General features: G+C 41.3%; 4 protein-coding genes across 11 annotated transcripts; all 4 read right to left on the minus strand.

Moving 5' to 3' along the window:
• Positions 1 to 309: 309 nt before the first annotated feature.
• Positions 310 to 3,059, minus strand: LOC115745333. 2 transcript variants are annotated; one of them, XM_048282904.1, is made up of 2 exons: positions 1,206 to 3,059; positions 310 to 454 (listed from the first exon to the last, which is right to left on the minus strand). In XM_048282904.1, exon 1 carries the CDS (start codon positions 2,895 to 2,897, stop codon positions 1,479 to 1,481), a length of 1,419 nt encoding a protein of 472 aa, XP_048138861.1. In that variant the 5' UTR covers positions 2,898 to 3,059; the 3' UTR covers positions 310 to 454; positions 1,206 to 1,478. The 2 variants fall into 2 exon arrangements, with proteins under 2 accessions (XP_048138861.1, XP_030536689.1); XM_030680829.2 differs by lacking the exon at positions 310 to 454 and adding an exon at positions 579 to 886.
• A 744-nt stretch (positions 3,060 to 3,803) lies between these two features.
• Positions 3,804 to 6,478, minus strand: LOC115745394. 4 transcript variants are annotated; one of them, XR_004015923.2, is made up of 4 exons: positions 6,135 to 6,478; positions 5,361 to 5,459; positions 5,136 to 5,239; positions 3,804 to 3,820 (listed from the first exon to the last, which is right to left on the minus strand). XR_004015923.2 is itself a non-coding variant. In XM_030680927.2 (4 exons), exons 1-3 carry the CDS (start codon positions 6,361 to 6,363, stop codon positions 5,174 to 5,176), a joined length of 390 nt encoding a protein of 129 aa, XP_030536787.1. In that variant the 5' UTR covers positions 6,364 to 6,478; the 3' UTR covers positions 3,804 to 3,820; positions 5,136 to 5,173. The 4 variants fall into 4 exon arrangements, 3 of the variants coding, with proteins under 3 accessions (XP_030536787.1, XP_030536795.1, XP_030536780.1); XM_030680927.2 differs by having other exon boundaries at positions 5,365 to 5,459; XM_030680935.2 differs by lacking the exon at positions 3,804 to 3,820 and having other exon boundaries at positions 4,968 to 5,239.
• A 1,684-nt stretch (positions 6,479 to 8,162) lies between these two features.
• Positions 8,163 to 11,706, minus strand: LOC115745356 (protein phosphatase inhibitor 2). Of its 3 annotated transcripts, none has more exons than XM_030680883.2 (5): positions 11,553 to 11,706; positions 11,033 to 11,104; positions 9,552 to 9,673; positions 9,136 to 9,306; positions 8,163 to 8,632 (listed from the first exon to the last, which is right to left on the minus strand). In XM_030680883.2, the coding sequence occupies exons 2-5, from the start codon at positions 11,035 to 11,037 to the stop codon at positions 8,394 to 8,396; spliced, it is 537 nt and encodes a 178-aa protein (XP_030536743.1). In that variant the 5' UTR covers positions 11,038 to 11,104; positions 11,553 to 11,706; the 3' UTR covers positions 8,163 to 8,393. The 3 variants fall into 3 exon arrangements, with proteins under 3 accessions (XP_030536743.1, XP_030536751.1, XP_048138862.1); XM_030680891.2 differs by having other exon boundaries at positions 11,394 to 11,668; XM_048282905.1 differs by lacking the exon at positions 11,553 to 11,706 and adding an exon at positions 11,225 to 11,262.
• A 3,584-nt stretch (positions 11,707 to 15,290) lies between these two features.
• Positions 15,291 to 17,918, minus strand: LOC115745383 (putative uncharacterized protein DDB_G0287975). Of its 2 annotated transcripts, none has more exons than XM_048282906.1 (4): positions 17,739 to 17,918; positions 17,098 to 17,263; positions 16,635 to 16,848; positions 15,291 to 15,748 (listed from the first exon to the last, which is right to left on the minus strand). In XM_048282906.1, the coding sequence occupies exons 2-4, from the start codon at positions 17,245 to 17,247 to the stop codon at positions 15,696 to 15,698; spliced, it is 417 nt and encodes a 138-aa protein (XP_048138863.1). In that variant the 5' UTR covers positions 17,248 to 17,263; positions 17,739 to 17,918; the 3' UTR covers positions 15,291 to 15,695. The 2 variants fall into 2 exon arrangements, with proteins under 2 accessions (XP_048138863.1, XP_030536768.1); XM_030680908.2 differs by having other exon boundaries at positions 15,291 to 15,754; positions 17,739 to 17,915.
• Between the last annotated feature and the right edge of the window lie 1,942 nt (positions 17,919 to 19,860).

Below are 19,860 nucleotides of genomic sequence, written 5' to 3' on the forward strand. Positions count from 1 at the left end.
TAAAACAAGAGAAAAGGTTAGAACCACATCATCAACACTCATTTTACCATGTCAATGCCCGCCGCCGGGTCCCACAAAACCAAGCGCCGTATAAAACACAGAACCCGCAAGTTAAAACGGGGACTCGAACTGGGATGCATCTTAGAAGTTGCTAACATGAGGGCCCAGATCACAACGTCCGAGGACATGTTTTTGCGAAAGTAACTTACCAATAGAGCTCGAAGCTTTGACAGTGCCGAGAAGATGCATCACCGCTAAAGTCCGTGCATGCAACAATAGATAGATAGTAGCTACATCATTCCTTTTGCCATCCCAGCAAACTTTATCCGGTTAAATTAGACAAATCACCACAAAAATCGGGAGCTAATTATGAAAGCAAAATTTCATGACCATATATATGCAAACATTCAGTAGGACGAGAAATGGTACGGAATTCATCACAACGACAATGTTCCTGAAAGTGCACATTTGATGAGAGACAACTTGATATTTTCCGCGATCCACAACAGAGCAATTAAAAGGACAGAGGGGCCGACCGATATCTTGAAACAAACAACTTGTACTTCAAGAAACAAAGCGGTGCCGATGGCATAGGGAATATCTTCGATGAAAAATTTGGGTCCTTCAGCTGTTCCCTAGCCATATAAAGGAATTCGTTTGCTAGAGGTGAAAAAAGAAAAACAACGAACAGAAGGTAATCAATGTTGAAAATATTAGTGCATGGTTCTGTCGAGGACGTTCCAGCCTGCAGGAGCAGATAAGTTCATCAAGGATCAACTTCCAGTCCATCAAACCAAACTTCTCTAGCATTGCATTGACAGTGCAGTTTATGATGCTCTTCTTTGACAAATCCACATTCAGTTCAATCACAGAAGCCTTTCAGATCCTATGAACTACAGTTCATATAACACGATAAAGGCACAGAGACGATATAGCACCTAATGACTTCACTCATTGGGTTCTTTTATTCACTGCTCTTTGCCTCTGAGTGCCAATACTAGTATCAAACACGACGCATGACATGAAGCACTCGCTGAGTCCATATTAGATCATTCGGGGTACTCACCAGGCATTGAAAAGCCAGACTAGTGAGGTAACCAAAATATCGCATAAAGTACTTTGAATTATAGATTCATGCAATAAAGAATCAAAATGAACAGATAGAAACATGAAATTGAACATGAAACAGACAATGGAGAAGTTACCAGCTCCAGCTGTACCAAACTAATAGAGAACTTGCAAGAGCTCCAGCAGTTATCAGTCAGTGGCCGACGCAATTCATAATATAGTCTATCCAGCAATGAAATGAGCCCGTGTGGTCCCATGTATTGCAACTATCAAATTAACATTTAGAAGGGTCTTGCAAGTGCGAGACTCCACTCCACTCAAAATTAGTCAAAATTGTCACCCGAAGGCCAAAAGATGAAGGCCCAAAACCTGGGCTGGTGCACATAGCCCTTCCTACTGTGGAATGAGCCTCAGGAAACATACAAAAAACCACGGCGGTACAGCACCAAGGTCACAGAAGCAAACACGGTCCAAACAAAGATCACCCACCAAGCCATGAGCAGAGACACCTGCTTGAGAAAAGCCGAGCAAAGTAGCTGGCCACATTGCAAATTTAACTTTCCAAAGGGGTTACCTTCAATCTGAGATAAGCCAAGAAAGAGAAGTACCAAGCTTGGGGGGGCGAGGAACTGCAAGATAGTCAGGCATAGGTAGTGATTGTGGAGAAAAACCTTCGCCCTACTAAAATCTAAATCCGGAACTCTGCTAGCGTGCAACCTCTGGTACCATGATAGTACTGCTTCGTTCAGATACATTTGAAAGACTGAACGGAAAGCCACGATTTGCAAGACACTCGATATCAGCAAGCACCAAAGCCTAAACTTGGTAAAATCCGATCTCGACATTCCCACATTTCCTAGTAATCTGTCAGCATCTCCGCCATCACCAGATAAGCTCCCCACCTTACCATGACCGAGTCTTTCGTTAACAAGCATTTTAGACAATGGATTGATCCAGAGCAATGCCGTGAAAATACTCAACAGATAGGTCGCAAAGAGTACCATCCTCGCAAACCATCCGCAAGAAATTATGGACAGGTTGGATCGAATCTGATCGGTACCAAGCCAAAACGCCCGGGCACTTTTCCCCGCAGGCACATAAAGACAACCGGCGAGCCAACCCATTGAGCCCGCGATTAAAATGGCGCAGGAACCATCTACTGCACCGAAATCAAAATCCAGACTTGACCGAGCAAGCGACGAACAAATCAAGAGCCCCGTGATAAACCCCAAACCCCCAAAGCACAAGCTCAGTTGCTTCTCCGACCTCCTCGAGGCCGACCTCTCGAAAGAAACCTTAGCAAGCGCCAAGAACCACTTAGAAACCGCAACGAATCCGAACAGAACCGGAATCAGAGACCCGTCCGCCAAAACCCCATCATCCTCGGGACCACCGCCCAAGTACGAATTAAGCACAGCAGACGAAACGCCCACGAGAGATAAAGCGAAGACGCTGCTATACTCACCGAAATATATTCTCGATTCGAGATGGCCCTCGTCGAGCTTGAGCCTGAAGATCTGGGCATTGCTCTCGTCGAACTCGAGCTTGTCCTTGGATCTGCCCCTCTTCTTGAGCTCGGCACTGGTGGCGGAGGACAAAGTCTGATACCCATTGAGGCCAGAGCTAGTCGGATCGGAGCTGGGTCTTCGAATGGCGGCTCTGGGACCGGACTGGGAGGCGCTCTGGCCGAGGTTCTCGGGTTGGATGTAAGTGAAGAGGCCGCGGAGGAAGAGGACGGGGATGCGGAAGAAAGAGAGGAGAAGGGTGAGGGAGAGGGAGAGGGAAGCGTAGAGGACGAGGTTCTTGTATGTCTGGAGAAGTGATTGCATTGTCTCCTCGAATTTCGATGCTGCCGTCGACGATTTCGTGGAGGGATTTTGGGCTGAACCCTGGAAGGAGAAGGAGATCCCGATGTTGGCTTCGCCGGAGAAACAGTCGGAAGCTGGTGTTCTCCAAGGCTCAAACTTCCTTGTGAAATTGGCTCCCAGAACCCTTCGATGGAAGTAAGGACTAACGAAACCTAAGCGTAAAAAGTATTCAATGCAATGTTTATCAACTCGATCACTTCAAACGAAATCGGACAAGGTCAACGAAAAGGTTTTGTAACTTAAACAAAATGTATGTTATGTTTTTCATTTTTTTTTTTTGGCCCTATATCCCTCTGCCGATTGTCGGGGCCTCGACGTGGGGTGCAACGCTCTCGCCAAGTGAGGGCCGGCGAGGGCGTCGGCCAGCGGAGGGAAATAGGAAAATAAAGAAAAAAAGGATGGAAAAGGAAAGGAAATTTCAGAAAAGTTTCATAAAATTGCAAAAATCGCTAGTGTCAGCAGCCATTTCAAGTTGAGATTGGTCGGAAGGGCTGCATTGAAATATCATCAGAAGGATTAGTACAAAAATTAGTTAACTGAAAAGTTTTCGAATTGAATTGGCTGTCATGCATTCTCCTCGTCGGGAAATCGTTGTAATTCGTTCCACTAGTCTTAAATCATCGTGAATCGTAAGAGCATAGTATGGATAGATACCACCTTTTAATGTGATTCAGGTGGACATTTGGTATAGATAGAGCTAGCTCGAAATGCCACTAAATTGACATGAACATAAGTTTCGCAACGCGTGGAAGAGCTATGAGGATCGGTCGATATCGATATCGACGTCGATGGCTAGGAAATGAACAAGGGTTTTCATTAATGAAAGAACCATCCTCCCTGTCTTAGGATGAAGATTCAAGTGGGAAAAGAGAGAGAGAGAAAATCTTAGCAATCTGGAGTTGAAATTAATGATGTCCAACTGCGATGAGCATGCCAAGTTAGGTAGCGCATCTTTTTCTTCTAGATTGATGGATTAACCTTCTAAGTCCGAAGTGAACTTACCCAATACCTATCACATTACTTGTTCCAACCGTTGGATTTAACGCCGAGAATTTGTTTGATGACTGTTATCAAGCACTGAAAGATATAATGCCAATTAAAGTTGGTTTGACAACCGCTAATCATACTCAACTTGATTGATTGATTTAAGTTAAAAATTACTTGGTGTGGTAGATAAGTTGTCTTCACCAAAAATTAATCAAAGTCACCGTAATCGACATGACATCCATTCGAGCAAGCATATGACCCGAGACCGGGTGAGGTGGTCGTCGACAAGATACCGACTACAAGAGTCCTTGTCGATAGCCATACCGGTCACAACTGATTTTGTTGATGGTTATACTTATCGGCGACCATGATTAGCCGGCCTACGGTTTATGATTGTCATAGTAAATTCGACCAAATGTTAGCAAAAGAAAAGATACCATTGAAAAGCATTAATTAACGGTTGGATGAGAAGTCATTTGAAAACTAAACGTTTTGTAAGTAAAGTGGGTGCGCAGTTCGGGCATAGCGACATTCGAAGTCGAAATTGCTTGCGGACTAGACAATGGAGCACAACAGATCGTGCTTGCATACCATACAAAACCCCCAAACCAACAAACCAATTCCATTAACTTGCAATTATCTTTCATTTCCTACATCGCAGTAGTAGTTTTATCGGATATCTCGTTGCCGATTCAATTCCAACGTGTATCTTAATTGTAGCTTTCAGATATTCATGTCAATTATGTTTCGGGGTTTTGCCTTTTTATCACCACACCGAGTCGTTAATCAAATTCTGGCAAAGTGCTACGTATTTTGACGTTGATTAAATTCTGTTGAAGCGTACCTATCGATTTCCTTGTGATCTAGTAATGTATTTTGTTTAGAATTGCCACATTATTGTCTCCTCTTCCTTTAACTTTCGATAAAAAGGTACTTCGTTATTGAATCGGACTCTGACAAAATATAAGAAAAGTGATATCATAAGCAAAATCTTCCGATTATATCGTCGGGACGTTCCGATAATGTCGATTCTCGCATGGTTGATGAAAAGAATTATCATTATTTAAACATCATATGTTGTCAAACCACCCCTAAGGTAAAACTCACTTTTCTCTCCAAATTACTGCTAACCATCCCCACGCACTTCAACCAAATTTAGGAAAAACAAACCCTTCATTCGATATCTAAGGTTCATCCCTGAAGACACAAAACTCAGAAATTTCCATTAGTTGGCAGACGCCACGTGTCTTTCAAAACGGCGCGTTGCACTTGGTGGGTCCCTTCTCAACCTTGATATCCGCAAGCTGTGGGACCACCTGAAAACTCATTACAAAGAAAGCGAAATATTACCAGCTTATAAATCAAAACTCGACCAATAAAATATAAATGATTTAAAATGATAAAAATAAAATATCAGCAGTGGATATTTGATGGTACCAACTTGATCGCGAGGGGAATCTCTCTTTGGTTGTGATGAGATCTTCCTTGATCTCTTGTCCTGCCTGCCGTCCGATCTCAGCCTCGGGCCCACGCCGTCTGATGCGTGGAAAAAGCCCAGCAGATGATTAGTAAAACCAGTCGAATAAATATCGGGACACGAAACGAAGGAGGCACAAATATCTGCCCAGTCGCATATTCGACATCTCCGTACATTTCTTCCATGTAGCGATCGAATTCTCCGTATAAATCGAGGGAAAAAAATAATAATCAAACCAGTCAGAGTTTAATTAAAAAAAAACCAAGTTCAAAAGAATATATAAATTGCCAAATTGACGAAATAGATTGCATTTTATTTTTCCCATCGCCCGGACAATGCATTCGAAAAATCACATCGAAATTATAAGAAATTAATTAATTCCGTGGATGATCACGAACGGAACTCGTGCAAGAGAAAATTTAGTTGCGTCGGGAAATCACCGTACATTGAAGTGACGAATTAAGCAGAGCGTAATGAGATTAAATTTGGATTATTGAGATTAATCAATTTGTTTGCTTTAGATGAAGAAGCTTTAACTTTAACTAAGTTATTTAACACTTGAAAGCATTTTGAGAATACGAATTTCTCGACCCTCGCATCGGAATAATGAATGATTCGGAGCGATTTCGAGCAAGAAGATGTCAGAGGAAAAACTTGAAAAAAAAAAAAAATGCGCAGACGTAGGTAATGAAATTGGCGAGAAAAGGTTGATTTTTTTTTTTTTTCAAATTCACCTGATGACGAGGTTGTGCTCTTCTTCCTCCTCTGCGACTGCAAATCTTGGGTGGACTCGGAACAGTCGGGAAGATGCCGATCAAGACGAAGAACGCCGTCATGGTCGCCGCTGCTGTCGTTCTCGTTCTTGCTTCCGAAGACGGCGCGCACGAAGGAAGCCTCCACCGAGTTCAAGAAGCGGCAATGCTTCTCGTCCGTCCACATCTCCGGCGGAGCTCGCGACACCATTGCCGACCGGTGGAGCTTCGCGCCGGATGTCGGAAGAAAGGGTGGAAAAAGAAAAAAAAAATGGGGGAGTTGGTTTGGTCGGGTTAAGGTTTCTGGATCGTATGTTTCAGCTTTAGGGCTCACCCCACTCCAACAGACGAATGAGTTTGCGCTTATATAAATGTAGGAGGCGGTTTTGGAGTGCCTACTTTAGGACCAAGAAAGAGTCTGGGATTATCTCCCCAAGGTTGTGAAATTAATCTTCCACCTTTTTTTAATAAAAAGTAATCGGATCGCGAAAGTCGAAAGAGCGTGGATTTGATTCTTGAAATATCTCTCGACTTTCGTCGCTGCTCTGCCATGTGCGAGATAGATTTCTCGCACGATAAAAGTTAGAGATGGAACCCACACATTCAATGGCGCGAGAACCGAAGGATGTAGGAGAAGAAACTCGCCACGTGTTATCTCTCGATAGGCTACTCCTCCAGTAATTTGCTCCTGCAAAGAAAAATATATATATACGCTTTCGACTCATTCATCGTAATTGCATGGATTTTTATTTTTGAAATATCTCTAATCTATCTTGACATGTTCGAGATAGATTTCTCGCACGATAAAGTTAGTGATAAGGAACACACAAATTTAATGTCTCGAGAGCCAGAGGATGTAGAAGAAGTGAGTCGCCACGTGTTGTCTTTCGATAGGCTCCTCCAACAGCAATTCGCTCATGAATTAGACTTTTTATCTCTTCTAAGGTAATTATGTCTTACATCCAAACCATCGTAGGGAAAAAGAAATTCTCTTGGTCAAGCTTTTCCCCATGTGATGGGGGGAGGCCCGGGAGGGTATCAAACCGGAGGATTTTCTAATTTTTCGATTAGGACGGCCTGAAATCTTCCAAACTAAGTTGTTTTCGAGAGAGGATTGGTCTGCTTATTTCTTGAAAGAGCCGCTTTGGTACAATTACAAACCCGTAAAGAACGAAGGTATCGTTCAAGTGACGGAGCTGGGATTCGAACCTCGAACCCGGCTCATCCGGCGCCAAATCCTCGGCGTCGGCGCCACCAAAAAGGGTCCTAAAAAGTGCAAAGGCTTACATGCTCCCCGTAGAGTAGGGAATTTAGACGGCTGAAAATGGAAGAGAGCGAGTAGGAAAACATTTTTGCGTACTCTAGCGCGTGGGTATAGACCAGGGAAGAGGTTGAACGTGAGGGGGGACAAAAATATCTGAGGCCTTGAGGAGAGATATATGAATAGGAAGCTGGGGAGATATTTTTCTGAGGAGAGAGAATCGAAGACAGGTATCCATCTCGGCGGTCCACGAGCAGAAACAAAGCAGAATCTGGTGCTGCAGTTCCTCTCTCTCGTGATTGCGATCGTTATCCTTATATAATAATAAAAACGAAAACTTTTATGTTCTTTTCTCCCCTCTTTTGTATCTTATTTTATCTTATCTTTGTCCATTTTGGCTCGTGGCCCCACCCAAATTACAGATGTATCCGACGCGGAACGTGGTCGGAGTCAAAAGTGGTACTTTCGCCATGCAAAGTGTGGATAAAGCTCTTGACGCACGAATAAGTCGCCACGAACGCTCAAAAGGGATGGCTCCTTTTCTTTCTTTGTGGCTGTGGCCCAGCGCATGATGCAAACAAGAACTGGAGCGGTGGGCTCTGCGTCTGCCGAATTGGAAAATTGGAATTTGGCAGTGGGGATCGATTGAGAAAGCCCCCGAATACGCACTCCCCATCGCCATCAGTTTCGAGCTGCTAATCGAGGAGAATAGATATCGACGCACGGTGTACAAAGAGAATACACCGATATTTGTAGTTCGACGTTTGGAAAAAACGTTGACAAGTGTTTTCAGTCGTGCCGAGAAGACGGCTCGATGAGACCGGCAGAGCAAGAGTGAGAGTGCCACGCAAGGTGGGAGAAGGGCCATTTGCCTGTACACAACACAAATTGCGCGAAATATAACCAACATACAACAAGATCACAACAAAAATAGTCAGCTTTGAGTCTTGGCTCAATCTTGTAGAGCCCTTTTAAGCTCCTTAGGCTGGAGGCCCCGACGACGAGACCGCGCCGTCCTCAATCTCTATGTCCTTCACACCAGCGCTTAAAGATGACGAGGAATCACGCGCACCATTGAACTTGTGCGTGTCTTCAGCGTCCTCGTCTTCTTCCGCGAGGAAAGAGCCTTGCTTCCGGAGTTCCCTCACTTTCAAAAACTCGTCATAGTGCGCCCGTCTGTGCTCCCTGAAGGTCATCCCGCTCCTGTCAGCTTCTGAATCTGAACATACAAAAGCCAAAAACAAAGCTATTCAACTTCCCACAAAAGAGTGCAACATGTGATGGAAAATAGTTGAGACCCAATGGAATGGAGAAAAAGTAGCACGATGAAAAAGCATAAGCAAAGCAAGTCAAAAGGAGAGAGAATACGACATATAAATAATGCATATTTATCTCCAAAGATCACTAAAGTTGTCAAGGAAAATATCTCCTGCTGTCGCCAAACCACCACAAGCCCCAACCAAAGCATACAAGAGAAAGAAATCCAACAAAGATAAAAGAGAAAATCAGAGAAAGAAATCTAACAAAAGATAAAAGAGAAAATCAATTAAGGCATATAATTTAACAACACATCAAATTACTCCCAAATGTATTCTCCTAATGCTAGAAAACCAAACACCCACAGCAATTCTTAGGTAACTAGAAATTTCCGAACTTATAAGACATGACGGCTCTATAAAAAGCAAGGTGGGAAATCTAGAAGCCATAGATAAATTTCCAAACCTTCATCATCTGGTTCCATAGCATCTCCCTCATCCTCAGATGATGTCCAGCCACCAGATCTTCGATTAGTTTTCGTACTTGAAGAAGCCGCATCATTTAGAGCAGTAAGTATAGCTTCTGCGTGATCATCGACACACTCATCAAAATGACCTCGCATTGGAGATAGCGAACCTACAAAAAACAACTTTTAAGTGGGAGTGAGTCTGAAACCCGCACCGGTTGTAACAGAAATATTAAAACCTCGGTGGAGAGTTAATCCTCCAAAAAATATGTCAGGGAAATTTAACTCTACATGGCTCTGAGGGCATATTATCATCAGTCAGGGAGAAAGGTCCACCCATGGTCTTATTATCAAAATAACAAGTGAAGTCAACCGTTCGCGGCACTTTCAATCGGAGCAGAGATACATAACCTACCATCATCATCAATCATGGGATGATACGGCGTCTTGGGCTCTGTAATTTTCTGCCTAACGGGTTTATTTGCTTCTATCTCACCCAAATTATCCTCATCCCACTTCACACGACTCTTGTTACCCCTGAAAAAGAGCTGAGATAAGTACATCCTTGATGGCCATACTATCAATGACAATGTGCCCCCCATTAAAGGTCCAGAAAACATGAAAATTTCACTTTCCAAAAAAGAATTATCATCAATATAATGCATGTTCATGTTAATGAACAAGACATCCTAATGACACTATATGTCTGGTATCCCCCTAGCCTGCACTCCTCTTGGGGATTCCTAGCAGGTCCTCCTTCAACCAAGTTCTTAATCCAAAACCTTTTGTTTTTTTTACTGGAAACTTATTCCAATCTATCTAACAAGCAAATACAGAGCCCATCCTTCGATGGCAATGTTAGTGAGTAGTACTTTTCATCATTCCAGCTGAGAAACTATTCCCAACTACAGAGTAGAAGTTTGAGGCTGAAACATGTTAGTCCATGGAAGTGTTGCAGTACAATTAAAGGATTAAGTGATGACCATGGTGACAATTAACGTCTCAATACTCAGCAGCACGTAATGCACATTAATGTTCAGACTATCAGAAAAACAACTCTAATCTATGAGAAAAGCAGCCCCATCCTCAATAGCAACGTTAGTGGATAGTATTTTTCAACATTCCAGCTGACGAAGTATTCCAAACTACAGTGTAGCAGTTTACTGAAACATGTTAGTCCATTTAAGTGTTGCAGTACAATTAAAAGATTATGTGATGACCACGATGACAATTAAGTATCAATACTAGGTAGCACGTAATGCACATTAATATTCAGATTATTGGAAAAACAACTGAAATCTATGAGAAAACAGCCCCATTCTTCAATAGCTAGTATTTTTTATCATTCCAGCTGAGAAACTATTCCAAACCACAGTGTAGCGGTTTGAGACTGAAACATGTTAGCCCAATGAAGTGTTGCAGTACAATTAAGGATTATGTGATGACCATGGTGACAATTAGTGTCTCAATGCTCGGTAACACATAACGAATTTAATGTTCCGACTATCGGAAAAACAGCTCTAATCCATGAGAAAAGCAGCCTTAGAATTGCATAGTAATTCCACGGTCTCTTTAATTGGAACTTAATGAGGACAGCAATAAAGGTGCTTAGGAAGACACAGCTGATTCAGAAATTAGTCCATCGGATACGCCATAAAGCAGAAGATCAAAAAGAGAGATCTCCGCTAGATTTGCATGCTATATAATCATATAGAACACGCTAAAGCCAAGACATTACTGCATCGTGTGTTACGACACAATTAAAATCTCACTGATATCAATCCTTCATCAATATCAGTTTCTGGACCTTTTCATCTGCAACTAAAGCCTTGGAAATTGATAACAAAGTTGGACAAAGAATTATATAATGAGAGATCCAGCAAGAGATGCAATTACTTCATCTCGTCAAACTGCCGGTCCTCTCAGTCGCAAAAGAATTGGGAGTCCCTTCACCAACTTGTCTTCCCTCTGCAACAACCAAAGAATTGTAATAGTTTCAGTAATCCAACAGAGAGATGGTACTTTAACATACTACAGCAGGATTACACCAAAAAAAAAAAAAACCAGGCAATCACAGTCCGCCATAACTGATTCTCCATTTCATTGCCAGATTAACGACACTACGAGACAACCACAATATCGAAAGCCAGAAGCATAAAAAAACTCGGGAAATAGCATATACAGCAGCAAATTACTACGTAAATTCATAATCGACAGAGTAATGAAACAGCGCTACGATCAATACTTTGCTCATTACTCATCAATTAAGATTCTAAAAGCAGAGAAGGCACCGAAGGCGGTGTTGGAAACGAAATTCCTATCTCAAACCGTGCAAAACACTATTGGCTCCACGATACTCCAGGTTTCAACCCAACCGCACATCGCATCGCGTTCGATATAAAGAAATTAGGGTTACCACAATCCCCTCGTCAGCCTGCGACTTGCGATCCGGATGAAGCTGATTCGAAACCCTAGCTGGAGGAAAGAGGAAGACCCGCCTCGCGTCGCTTTGGGGTCTTTTTTTCGTTTGCGGGATTTAAAGCAAATTGCATCTTGTTTTAGCGAAACATACCGGGCCTTTAGTTTTTCCCGAGGAACGTGTGCTAATATAACTACAATACGGTAAAATAATGTAGCATATCACACGTATACAATTTTCTATAGTAATTTCACATCACATCAAAAAAGCGTTTCGCTTAAATTTCTTTCGTTAAATCAATCAAATAATTCACATGTCTTAGATAGTCAACCCTAATGTTTGACATTGGCCAAGTACAAGACCAAATAAAAGAAATGATGTAAAGGGGTGGCGTACGGGAATCGAACTAGTCGATTATGAACAATTCCCGATTCCACAAACCGATTCGACTCCCGATTCTAGGTGCGGAACCAAACCACCCGACCTAATACTTTTCTTTTTCAAATTTTCCTTTTCTTTTAAAGTATAAAGAAGAGGAAATTGTCAAAACCCTAAATCAAACGGGGTTGAATCGGGGTCCGCACTAGTTCTAGGATGAAACTGGTCCAACTCGAGAACCGATCACCTCTAGCACACTGGTGACTAAGTTCGTTAACTATGAGCCCTCTCGCTCCGCTAAATCGATAAAGTCCACGCTTTATCTTACGAGGATCGGCCTCCCCTTGGAAAGGGTGGATTGAAAGACTTTACATGTTGCATTTATCATTAGATGATTCTAAATCACATGCATAACTCCAGTTTGTAAACAGTACGTGGAAACCAATATCATAGTTCTTATTAGACGCGGCCGGTTCAAGGACCGGCGGTTCCTATTCCGAGCCAGTTCCGGTTCCGTTTTTTAATTTTAATTTTTAAAATAATAAATAATAAAATAAACATAATAAAATTATTGTACATTATAATAAAATTTGGGGGAAAAAAAGAGAGAAGGAATGGGCTTGAACTTAATGAATTATCATTAAGCGTCTACATATCTTCTTGGGGATAGAATAATCAAAGCTCATGTAGTTCTTTTACTTTTGATAACCCCAACTTACCTCATCGTCAATCATCGCTACCCCGTTGTGGCACCCGTGGCGGTGGTATCTACATTATTCTCACCAAAAAATTCATGTTCTCGATCCAACTCTTGGTGTCAAAATCTAGCATTTGTCCAATCATCGACACAAACTTGAGCTTTCGCAGACTATGGACTTAATCTTAAACGGCAAGAGAGCAAAACTAATTCTCCAGCGCTAAATGTTTGTTCAACCGCAATTGTTGAAGAAGGGATTGCTAATATCCGGCAAGCGATGAGGGCGAGAACTGGGTAATCGATTGAGTGACTCTTCCACCACTCCAGGATTTGGGAATCCGTATTATGTTCGGCATCACGAAACTCAAATTGAGTGGTTAAATATTTTTCTAATTCGGAAATACTACATGTTGCCTTTTTTTGTTTTTGTCTACTCTTGAGCATATTGTATCATCTACTAAGTGAACTACCAACTTTGCTTCGTGAGACAGTAGATTGTAAAGATCCACAATCACTTAAACCATATTTAGTACAAAATTCTCCATATAATATTGCTATAAATTCTTTAACCTCTCATTGTATATTTGAAATATCTATTGCATCTTCTAAATGTAAACAATCATAATAATACACATTTAGATAATCTAGTAAACTATCTAATTTAATACGTGGATAAAAAACAATACCAACTAAATAGACAATAGGAATTTTGAAATAATAATACAACAATTTTCTCGCATTACTAAAATAGTCCGAGCTAATTCAATATCTTTTTTCATATTCACTAAAAACACCAGTAATATTAACACACTCTATTAAAAATAAATACGTAGTATGATAATAAATACCAAATAAAGGATTAGTAGCATCATTAAAAATTTTCAAAATATCTAAAAAATTTTGCAAACGTCCCAATGTTGCGGAAGTAAAGTAATTTCAGGAATAGTTTGCGAAATAAACATACATAATAAATCTTTATAATCAAAAGTTTAATGAAGCAATTCGTAGGTAGAATTCCAATGAGTTGGAATATCTTTTGGAAACTTTTTTGTCCTTCTCTTATGTTGTTTACAAAATTTTCCCCATGCTTTCATAAAATGGGCATGATTCCATAAAAATTTAAGTGCACTATTTATTGGGGTGAGAGAAGTATCAAGAGTTCGTAAACCATCTTATACGCATAAATTTAAAACATGGCAAGCACATCTAATGTGAAAAAATTGTCTCCCAAAAAAGGGTTTGCAAATATTTTCTAATTCTAGAATGAAAGCGATATTTGCGGCAACATTATCAAAACCAATTGCAAATACTTTATTTATCAAATTATATTCTTCTAAAACTTGTCTAATTATTTTATAAATATCATGAGCCGAATGTTTTTATCAAAAACTCAAAATGCAATAAGTCTTTTTTGAATGATCCGGTCGTCACCTATCTAATGACACGTGACACCCATATAAGAATGAATTTTCCAAAGATCTCTTCAAATATCGCTACCTAAATGCACACGTCCATTGAATTCCGCAAAAAAATTTGCTAAAGAACTTTTTTTGTTTTTTATAAAAATGCAGAAGTTCACTTTTAAGAGTACTTTTTGGAATAGTTGGTGTTTGCGGAACCAACTCAGTATTTATCAAATATTTCAAATTAAAATTTTTATCGGTAATAAACGGAGCACGATCAAAGGCAACATATTCAACTAATATTTGTTTATAAAGTGCATCAGTGTAATGGAATAAAGAATGAGTACTAGAATTGGCGTATTCGAAAATTTGTTGTTGCCTAGTGTCGATCCCCGCTTGTGTTGGATGTTTTTTCGTCGGATGCCGACGGAATGTTCCGTAGCCATTTGCTTTCGTAAATTTGTATGTTTGCGAACAATATTTACAATTTATATTATACTTACATTCGTTTTCATCATATACCTTATCGAAGTGCAGCCACAAGTCGGATGTATACTCTCGGCCCTTCCGTTCCGGCTCATTTGTCGTCGACGTTTCTTTGACATCAATAGGAGAATGAAGACTTTCTTGTGTTGGAACGTGCTCGACGTTCGGAATGGGAACAACGTTGATATTATCGTCATCGTCTTCCCAACATGCATACTCACGAGGGTCATATCCAGGAATAGGATACTCGGAATCTCCCATCGTCATCTTGGCCATTCCATTCCACTTACCATTTTTGAGAGAATTGATATGGGATTAAGAGAATTGAGCAGATTAAGAGAATTTGAGAGAATTGAAAGAATTATTGAGAAGATTTGTGAGAAAAATGAAAGGGATGATAAGTATTTATAGAAAAGGGAAGAGTTATTTAACTTTAAAAAAATCAATTTTTTTTCCTTTTTGGATGGCAACAGCTCTTTGGGTCGTTACAGCCCAAAGAGCCCTTTGTTTTTTTTTTTTTCTGTTTGGGGGGGGGCGGAAGAGCCCAACTATCGAGCCCACCCACAACCTTTTTAAAAAAAAAAAAAAACGAAACGGGGTTGGAACCGGCCCTCAAGGGCCGGTTCCAGTTCCGAGTTGGAACCGTGGGCCCGATCAATTGGCCAGTTCTGGGCTCACGGTTCCATTTGGCCATGTCTAGTTCTTATGCTCCCGAGTATGTGACAAATCTAATTGATTGGAAGGACAAGGGAGAAAAAAAAAAAACCATGCAACACAGAATCAACACAAGCACAAATAAAAGGAAAGAACATACGTCAGCCGGCAAAAGGAATTTAGAGGGCCGGAAGAGCTTTCAACGAGGCCAGAGGTGCCGAAGTTCGTTATTTCAGACACGGAAGAGCTAGAAATTACAAAAATCATGTCTTAAGTAGAGCACAAACATAAGCACAAGTAGAAAGCCGACCAAAGTTCCAGTCTCCTGCTGTAGAACTCCGGCAGATTTCAAGGCATGCCTCAAAAGGTTTCAGACTTTCCACAGTCCAGAAGACTTGATCAACTTCCGCATGGAACAGATTAGGCAACTAATGGGATTTGTCGCCATAATTAGTCTGGAAAGTCCTTGTCCGTAAAGTACCCAGTCTAGGTCCTCCAACAGTCTTACTCATATCATCGAGATTAGTTTGACCCGATAGAACCTGATGCACGCGCTCTTTCCTTGACAACTGGTTCTGCTCCTGGGGGAAATGAGAGCAGGGAGAGAACATCATCAGACAGAAACAGTCAGTATCATGAACTATCCTAACTGTGCAACATACAACCGACCCACCAGGACAAGATGAAACAAACTGGGTTAGGCTAAATTACCAAAATTTAAAGTAGGAAAGAGGAAAAGAAGAGGCAAAAATAAACTGCAAGTTCGAGACAGAAAGAAGTAAGATGACGGCACAGACAAATGAAGGTTCTTCAACAGTTCATAAATCAGAACTGGCTATATGGTATATTGTTTGACCCCATAGCTGACGAGTAGACACTGGTGGTCAAAACACCAAATGTGAGGCTGCCCTGGAATTAGTCAACTGCCCATATAGCATACAGACAAATAATTAGTTTTGCAAAATTATCTCGAGGAGTCACATGAGAATGAGTGTTTTCCGTATGAGTACCCAATAAGTCACAGTCACGTCAAAGCTTAAACTAAGATTTTGGATTCAGAAAACAGCCATAAGCAATCTGGAAATAGAAATTGCACCAAACAAAATTCTGTCAGCAAACATATGTGTTAGTCCAGAAGTTAAGGATAGGAAGAGTTCAATCGAGCCAAACAGAATTAGTCAACAGCTTTCCATCCTTAGGAGCTGATTGTTTTCAATCACATAAACACAGCCAGCTCCAGGGTCAAAGAAGAAGAACCTTACTAAGAAGAACATAATGCTAAGAGCTTAAAAAGAATCCCTCTTAGGTTTTACAAAGTTAAAAGCGTAATCTAAGACTATCATATATCCTGTGAAGCAAAGTCACAAGCAATCTCATTCCCAATGCAACAGGCACTTCAGTCCAAAGAAAGAGCCTCACTATCAATGTCATCACAAAAAGTATCAGCATAGAAGCGCTTACGGGAAATGAGGGCCTTTGGCCTGGTCTTGAACAATATCCGATGCCTGATAATGCCAACAACTTCAAGCTCAACCTTCGCTGAATCAGCTGAATCATTATTAGAGCTTTGCTCCGTATCCCCGAGTTTTACTTTCTTCAATACCAGAAATGGCTTCTTCAGCGGCACTTTTGTGCCCGTTAACTCATGATAGCCAACAGTAAAAGTGTAGACATCCTGAACAGAAGCCCCAATATAACAAGCTTAAATTTTGGTACTTGAAGACGAAACAATCAGAAGAGGACTGAAATCTTGAAAACAAACTGAAAAGCCACAAATAGTTTTCCAGTTACTCTGTTACAACAGCCAGAAGTGAAAGCAAGACCAAAAAAAGATGAAGCATTTTCTTTTGGTATGGGTACTAGATCCTCGGACAGAAAGAAGCAAACCCTAAGGCACTTCGATAGAGATGACATTTACACGAACCTGCGACGAAGGACGACAAAGCTTTCCAATTTCAAGGTTTTGCAGCTGATCTTGGAACGAAGGTTGAACTTCAACCACACCTTGCAATTCGATAATGGCCCACTCAGGGCAGCTTCCATCCCCGCAGCTACACTTCAATTGGATCTGCATTTGTGTGGTATCCTCCCTGCAAAAAACATCGGAAATGCTTGGATCAGTTCCATAATGAAGCAGACATTTGGAAGCCAATAGACCGAGAGCATTATCCACCGTCAGCTTCCAAACTCATTTTATTCCGCACACCTAAATGTATCATGTAAAAACATTTGCTGGTACGGAAGAGATCAACATTTGTAGACAATAATAAGCCACCAAGATAGACTGAGACCAAAATTCGACGACAACTAGTTGCTCCACGACTCGATACCGTGGGATTTCGAGTCTAATAACGCATACAGCAATCTCATCCAATCACACTGCTGAAAAATTTTGCCATTCCGAAACGGAATACTCCTAATTAGCCCAACCGCCAAAATTGCGAGCTCGTGGAGCAACCAGCAGAACATCCCCGATCATACAGCACACTAAAGCATAAGAAAGCAAGAAAGAAACGATTTTTCTCGTGAGGACAGCCACTCGGTTACTTAGGGTTGAGAAAGGACCTGAGAGACCGGACTCGACGAGCGCCGCAGGAGTCGGAGATGCGAAGGTTAGGTTGCCGCCGTCGACGCGGTCGGGTTGCGATGAGAAATCGCCGAGAGAGACGATTGCGAAGCTGTAGAAGATTGAGACGAGCTTCTTGTTCGATTAGAAGAGCGCGCGAACCGGAAGTGAAGGGCTATTTTCCCTCTCTCTCTCCTTTTTTTTTTTTTTTTTTGTGTGGGTCCCCGCCAAATTAACTGGAATTTCGATTTTCTTTGTTCTTTGGAGCACATTCAAATTTCCCACATAAACTATACATCGAGTCAAATTGCAACAAGGAATTTATTTCATCTTTTCTAAAATCCTCAAACTTTGGAAAAATTTCAATTAAGGGCCCGAAATGCTCTCATTTTCTTAAATAAGGACATGAAGTGGATCTTGTTTCAAATAAAAGTCCGAAGTGACATCTCTATTTCAAATAAGGGCCTAAAGTGAATATTATTTCAAAAAAGGGCATGAAATGACTATATCAATATTGAAAAAGAGCCTCTCACCAATTAATTAGGGGCATTTTTGTCATTTACTTTTTCGAATTTTTTTAACTTCTTTCTTTGTTTATTCATCTTTTAGTTTTCTAAAAATTTAAAAAAAAAAAAAACACGCACGGGTGAAAGGGCCTGCCTCTCGCTTGCGGACGTCACCGCATCGGCGATTGGGCGATGAAGGCTGTCGTCGGGGTTGCCGGTCCCCGCCAAGCCGGCAAACCCGTCAACCGGTGGCGAGGGCCCCGGCCCTCGCTATAAGAGGGTCGCGACCCTCGCCTAAGTTCGAGGGAGGGTTGTCACCCTTTGCGGGACTAGGGCGACGACGGCTCCAACCTCGGCCGAGGGCGGTGGTGGTGGCCCTCCCTCGAACCCGGGCAAGGGCCGATAACCCTCTCACAATTGCGACAAGGGCCACCGGTTGGCGAGGTCGCCGGCTTTTGTCGAGGCACCGATGACCCCAACGACAACTACCGCCACCCCACTGTCGGTGGGGCGGCAACCACAAGCGAGAGGGCAGCCATCTCACCTGTGTTTCCTTTTTTTTTTTTTTTGTATTTTAATTTTTAGTTTTTAAAAATTTAATTAAAATCGTATTTTAACGAAAAATGCCCCTGACTAGCCTGAATATTTAGCCGATTGGTTTGTCGGCGAGGAGAGGTCCTTATTTAAACATGCATAATCATTTAGGCCTTTATTTGAAGCAAAGAGGGCACTTCAAGTCTTTATTTGAAACAAAAATCACTTCATATTTTCTTGGCGGTCATGGAGCCGGGGAGGGGCAAGCAAGGAGCAGAGTCCGAGCGCGTCATACGCATCGTTTCAAACACTTCGTTACGTTGCTTCCGTTTTCGTTTCCTCCTCCCTTCATAGCAAAGTAAAAAAGATCGCTCTGTCTGAATTGAATTTTACTTCCGTCTTTTTTACTCGGTCTGAATTTCATGGCTTTCGCACTCTGATTTGTTTTGAAATCCAAAACTTCTGAAACTTTGGTGGTGCTCAATATCAACACGCACCATCTTATTTGAGAAAATGAAAGTAATTCGGGCCCTTAATTGAAATTCTCTCTCAAACTTTTAATTTATCTAATCAAATACTAAACTGACCTACCATAACCTTTTTATTCAGATTTTAATTAGAACCGATACACGTCTGTTTAAATTGATAAAATTGAAGAGAAAAGTTTGTTTTGAGTTATTCAAAACTTGTACACAATACTATATTTTAGATTTGATATATAAGCTCATGGGTGTAAGAAGAATCGTTCAAATCGAACCAAACCAACCCGAAAAAGGAAAAAAAAAAAAAACAAACAAACAGAAAGACTTCAAATATTTTCGAAACGGATTTCTTTACAATTGGGGTGGTAAAATAAAACAATAGATTTTTAACGGTTTAGTTCGATTTTGAATCGCAAGCCATAAATGACCCGAAATTCATTACTGAGCTTGTTTCAAAACCGAAACAATCGGAGAATACACTAAAAACATTCACGAAACACAGAAAAGGAAACCCTAATTCTTTCGGTGGATGGCCCAATCCAGATTTGTCTGCCCTTCACCGCTTTTGGTTGCTAGCATCGAACCATTTTCAGCATCGG

The sequence above is a fragment of the Rhodamnia argentea genome, chromosome 7 (assembly GCF_020921035.1).
Source record: "Rhodamnia argentea isolate NSW1041297 chromosome 7, ASM2092103v1, whole genome shotgun sequence".
Classification (NCBI taxonomy): Eukaryota; Viridiplantae; Streptophyta; class Magnoliopsida; order Myrtales; family Myrtaceae; genus Rhodamnia; species Rhodamnia argentea.